Source organism: Heliconius melpomene, chromosome 19, assembly GCF_056956725.1.
Source record: "Heliconius melpomene rosina isolate 202511_hmr_F chromosome 19, ASM5695672v1, whole genome shotgun sequence".
NCBI classification, from domain to species: domain Eukaryota; kingdom Metazoa; phylum Arthropoda; class Insecta; order Lepidoptera; family Nymphalidae; genus Heliconius; species Heliconius melpomene.
This window is the reverse complement of record NC_140407.1, coordinates 602,101-608,315: the sequence shown is the minus strand read 5'-3', so window position 1 is coordinate 608,315 and position 6,215 is coordinate 602,101. Positions and strand designations below refer to the sequence as shown.

Here is a 6,215-nt window from a genome sequence, read left to right as displayed (position 1 = left end):
TTTTGTATGAGTTTTCCAAGAAAATAAAGTGATATTTATTGCTATTTTGTTCTAGATATAAATTTCTATAAGCGCGGCGGTTGTGGGTTCGGTTCCCACTCGGGAGAATGAATTATTTTATATTATAATTTCCCCGCTCTGGTAACAAGGCAAAAGCGCGCAATGCTTCGAAAGTTCGACGCAGAGGGGAGAACAGTGTCTCAACAGGACTTCCTCGGCATATCCTGCTATATGGATACAGCGTGAACCTGAAAAAATAGACAAATATAATTTTTTTTTTAATACTAGATACATATTCTATGCTTATTCCATAGTAGCAAAAATATAAAGTTAAAAATTAAAAAAACAAACTCATGTAATCATTTGTTTATTGTTATTACAAAATCATAATAAATTATATACATTGTTCTTTACGTGTTAAACAAGAATTTCGACATAATTTTTTATAGCTTACATAATGCAATTTCAAAATAGGAGCCAGATTTATTTTAGCTTCCCGCTGTATCCCGTATACAACAGGCCTATCCTGTAGGCCCCAGAGGGAACCTAGTAATAAGACACTCAGTTCCACACGCGTCACGCAATTTTCCATACATTATGTGTTGACTTGCGGAACTCAACGCCGCGCTTTTTAATTACGTAAAAAGTAAAGCGCGGAGTAAAATTCCGCCACTCAACACGCAATGTCTCGAAAATTTGAAGAAAAGGGATTCAGCGCAAAGTAAAAAAAACGAAATCTAAAAATATAGCATTAAAATAAAATGTCACAGATTAAACATGATGTCAACCAACAGATATTTATTTTTACTATTAAAAATAATTTACATATTTATAACTTATATTTAAAAATGTTTATTTAAGGCACTTATATGTATACAATTCTTAGGTAACGATATTACAAATAATGCAACACTCAGACACGTCAATTAACTTTTAAATGTCGATTTAAATCAGTGTCCTCTTATGGATTTGACGGTACATCTCAGGATGCGATTGCATATATTTACAAAGGCAATTACTACTAATCTGGTATAAGTTAACATTTTTGTGGTGAAATGTTTGTTTTTGTATTTAATTATATATAAACTACAGGATGTATTCTTCTGTATAGTAGTAATAATGAAGAAATAAGCGGAGAACGAAAGCGACGAAATTCTCTTTGTCTATACAAAGTACATTTAATATATATTTTTATATATTTATTAAAAATTTAAAATAGTTGTATAATTGTCAATTATATATCCACTTTTGTATTAAAAACCTTAAAAATATAAATAACTACAATAACTTACGAAGGAATGTGTGGATACTTCGAGAATATAAAATAATATTAATGATTTATATAATAAGAACACACACACACACACATCCTCTAAATATATGACACAATTAAAAGTAAAAAGAAAATTAAAACGTTAGTGACTTTTGAAGAATTCCGTAGTTATGCATGGAAGACATTTTTAAATTATAAATATTGTAAATTACAACAGCAGTTTCGAAATTATATATTATGTTGTCACATTACGTCGACCTACACCCCCTCCCCTCTCTATACGTCGTTAACGGCCATCGTTGATACCTTTGAGTAAATAGTAATAAAAATTAATCCAAAAGAGATTATTATAGACTTTTCTTTAAAATAGGTTTCTTTTTTTACTTATTAAAACAATACTTCTAGAAACTATTAGTTAAGGTCGGAATTTAAATGTAAATGAACTACTTCGTTTAAATAAGAAATGAAATAAAGATGAAAGCAGTATATATGTTTTAATTATTATTATTTTAAGAATATGGTAACTGTTATATGGCACTAATATGACACAAATTTTAGTCATATATTAAAGTTTTCTACGGAACCCTTCATTTAATATCAGTGTGCGTATTTCATAAATGTATATTATACAATATACAGCAATATAAAATTAAATAATCAATAATATAAACGTATATTAATTAATATAAAAAGTTAACAAGCTCATTTAAAATAGCTTTTTCGAGAGTTTTAGAATCGTCATTTCTATATTTCAATTTCGAGTATCAATTACTGAAGCAAATACAGTACGGTCGTCTTATGTTAGGTGTGGTGTACTGGTCACTCGGGAATAGTTGAAAATAAGAAAAATCCTAAATTACCGTTACTCGTCTACCGTACTGTATAATTATAGCGTTTGTCAGTTGGGCTTATATGGTTTTACATTATATAGGTGAGGTGGTGGTGGAAAAAATCTATATTTAAAATAACAAAAATGTAATTTTTAATAAAATAAGGAAAGGAAAGAATTTTTATAAAAAAATTCTAAAAAATAATAATTATAAACATTTTTTCTAACACCTCACACAAATAAATTATATAACTGCCTAAAAGTTTTTATATTGTCTCATTTAATTACATATTTTTGATTTTTTTATTAAATACACTTTTTTATAAAGAATTACAATGATTGTAATTTATTTAGAATGTAAAAAATATCAAATAATATATTCTATCATTGTTATTAGGTGATTAGTAAAATTTCTTTGGTATTCCTTTTTCCATTTTTAGTATGTATTTACAAAAAAAACAGAAAATTTTATACTTTTGTCGATGAAATTAAAGCTAAACAATGGTGCAATTTACTTTTAATTTCAAGTCGTATTTGAAATACTTTTTTAGAAAACTTATAAAAATTTGAATGTAGCGAGATTTGAACTCGCATATCTTGGAAACCATCTCAGTATTTTTTTACACTCAAGTCACATAGTAAATAAATGAACGTAGAATTTAGAAAATAGAAATTAATCATTGCTATATTCATATTTAAAAAATAAATAATATCATCGCTTTGGGTATTATGGCATATCTTTTAATATCACGTCATTTTTTGATACATAAAATATATGTATATATTTTTTACAATATTGTCAAGTATAATTATAAATATGATACAATAAAGACTTGTTTAATAATAAAAATGATTTTTTAAAATATGATTGTTCTTTATTTTTCTCTAATTATGTAAATAATTAGACGGCAGAATTAATATAAAAAGTCATCTTGATTTCATCTTTAAAATTATAATATTTTTGTTTAAAGCTTATTTTTTGTTTAGTTAAATAACATTTTTAATGATTTCAATATAATATATGATTAAAAGGGAGGTGGGGGAAATATGATCAAATCATCATAATGAATTTTATATATATTTTCTTGTCACATTGAAAAATAAGGTTTTTTGATATTTTTTTTATTTCTTTCGAAAATGCTTAAGTTCAAAGCAAAGGTACACAATTACACACTTGTACTTAAAGATATATAAGTGTGTAATTGTAAAATTATGATAAAACCAATATCAATAAGATTAATAATATTCATGAATATTAGATATGAATTATAATACATATTCACATCTAATATATTCATAAATGTATGTTTTGGATAGAGCAAGTTATATCGTAAAAAAATCGGCGCACAGTTCTCGACACCGCAATTGGTAAAAATAAGAATTTCCCAAAGCTAGTCCTAGGTCGTAGTTGTTTGTATTCGTAAAATAGTGAAAATACTTATTATAAGGAGAAGCGTGGGACATATGAATCACAATAAAATAAAATATTAATAAATCAACTAAAATAAACGGAGGTTCGTTCCTTTCTCTCCGATAATGCCCGCGTCAAATGTTTATGTTGACAGTTTGTTAATTAATATAATAACAATCTTCTGAAACAGGGTATGCGAGACTAATATAGACCACTATTAAAATAACATAAAAAAATATTAATAAATACCCTAATATCAATGTTATAGAAATAATTTTAATAAGGGTAGGTGGGGCTAATATGGACCACTACTAAAATCATCATACATTGTTCTGATATCTCTTCTTGGGCGGTGGTGTGGGCGCCTTCTCCTGCGCGGGGAGTAACGCCGCGGAGATAGCGCACAGTTCTCTACGCCGTGACTGGTACAAATAGGAGTTACGCGGCGCTAGCACTAGATCGTAGTTGTACCGCGGCGTGTTGTTGTTCTCTGTGTCCGCCTCTGTTGTTTTGTGTTGTTTTTGCGGCAGTGGTGGGGGTTCTTCCTCGTCTTGGTTGGAATCAGTTGTTCCTAAAATGGAATGGATTTTTTAGTTTGTTAAGTCTTTAGATATAGATAAAATTGGAATAAATTTGAAGCAAGGAATTATTTTCATTACTCCGTTCCAGTGAAAGTGCACTACGTTGAGTTAAGTATTTCATCACTTTCTTTACCTATCCTGCTATATGACAGATAAAATATAAAGCTATAAAAAAACAATTACTTACCTAAAGAATCTCTATTAGACGGCGGTTCAGAGTTAGTGATGAAACTCGCCCGTTGAGAGAGACGCCTCTCTCTTTCTGCTTCTGTGCGGAGAGGTCTCTCAGTTACCAACTGAAAGTAATTTATCATATTGTATCGTATTTATTATATTGTCAGCAATATTTATAAAAATAGTATAAAATAATCAAAAGTAAGAAAAATCCTAAAGTTTTATGTGTACAACCAGTTACAGCTGGCTTCTGGGTGACCACTACTTGTGGTTGACCCCAATATAATGCCACATAACTTGTATAACAAGGGGCACACTTGTCGTGGGCACTGAGTTCCGTCACTTAACACACAGTGTATCAGAATCCCGTGCCTACTATACCTAATCCGCATATATTGTGGAGAATTCCTTATAAATTAGAAACTAAACCTACCGATGAAAAGTCTCTGATTACGTCAGAGGGACGAGTATTTAAAAAAAACCCGCATATACAGCAAAACTAAAAACAAAAACAATATACACATTACCTCCTGACGCAGTTCCCTCAAAGGGGAGAATGGGGAGTCTACACTGGAACTGTTACTATTGTGGCTATTCAACGTGTTATAGGGGGTTTGGGTGGTGTTCAACGCTGTATGTATCGCGTTTATTATAGCATGATTAACGGCGCCCGTGTTTTGTGATGATGTATACCATTGACTGCCGCTTGATTGAAGACTTGCTTCGCTCTGTGGGTAGAAAATTAATTATTTTTTAAAAAATAAATAACATTTATTGTACTCCTAAAAAAAATATTTTCAGCTTCAAGTTGTATCCTGTATAGGCAATGAGAACCTAATGTTAAGACACTCTGTTCCCCACTTTCCACAGCTTTCGTGAGGCATTTTTAGTTGAGTGGCGGAACTCAACGCCGCACTTTGTCGTGGTACCAGAGCGAAGAAATCAAAATAATAAAAAAAAATTGCTTCACGGTGTATCCCTCACACACCAGGATAGGCAGAGGGACCCTAGTCGATTTTGCAGTCACACTTTGTTCCTCTGCGCCACGATGGCCTCACTAACTGTAATATTACTTATAATATATACCTTTCTGCTTCTTTTTTTATGTCGAGGTGTCAAAGTACCGCTACTACTGTCTCTTCTGTAAAAGGATAAAACCTATAAGTAAAAGTAAAACCTAAACTTTCATTGCGCGAAAGAAAGGTTAAATTCTAGATTTATTGATTATTTTTTTTATTAGTAGCAGTAATAAGAAAAGATTCACCTTGTCCAATTTAATGCAGAATTGAGTTTGGATTTTGACTTTGGTGTTGTTCTGTAAACAAAAAGAAATAATCATCAATATAAAAGGGTGCGACTGTAAACGCGACAGATTGTGGCTACGATTCCCACTCGGGGAAATGATATATTTAATATTTTAATTTCTTCGCTCTGGTATCAAGGCAAAGCGCGGCGTTGAGTTCCACCACTCAACACGCAATGCATGCAGAATTCGGACGTAAGTGGGGAACGGAGCGCTACGACAGCCTCTCTATATATTCTATACGAGAAAAATTGCATCGTGTCTTAGTGGGACAGCTGACTGTAAACGCTATGGTTGAGAGTTTGATTCCCACTAGGAGGGATAAATTAATTTTATCTCCCCAGTCTGGCCAAAACATGATACGGCGTTCAATCCCACATTCAAAATTTTATACGTTTTCTAAAATATATTTTTAATTGTTTAATAATCATCCATTATTCTTACCCATTCCCAGTAGATATATCAGAAATGCGATTATTAGATAGATTCCTGTGTTCTATCTCATAACTGTCTCTCTGGTTGACTCGTAGTACTACTTCAGGCGTCGGCGGTGATCCGCTTTCGAATTCGCAAATCTGTTAATTACATTTTGTTTTACAATCACGCTGTATCTCGCATATAGCATAAGAAACCTGGTAACTTAG

General features: G+C 31.1%; 1 protein-coding gene across 3 annotated transcripts in view; it reads right to left on the bottom strand.

The window, feature by feature from the left end:
* mbc (dedicator of cytokinesis protein myoblast city) overlaps positions 1-6,215 on the bottom strand; it is a 48,651-nt gene continuing 42,436 nt past the window's right edge. For 2 of the 3 annotated variants that reach the window (XM_085202602.1, XM_085202604.1), the window contains 7 exons: positions 6,016-6,146; positions 5,533-5,583; positions 5,355-5,409; positions 4,796-4,996; positions 4,282-4,390; positions 3,840-4,084; positions 1-248 (listed from right to left, as the gene is read on the bottom strand). In XM_085202602.1, coding sequence (XP_085058728.1) covers positions 228-248; positions 3,840-4,084; positions 4,282-4,390; positions 4,796-4,996; positions 5,355-5,409; positions 5,533-5,583; positions 6,016-6,146 — 813 coding nt within the window. In that variant the 3' untranslated portion in view covers positions 1-227. Of the gene's footprint in view, positions 249-351; positions 4,085-4,281; positions 4,391-4,795; positions 4,997-5,354; positions 5,410-5,532; positions 5,584-6,015; positions 6,147-6,215 lie in introns of those variants that run through there. The other variant, XM_085202603.1, reaches the window with a different exon arrangement.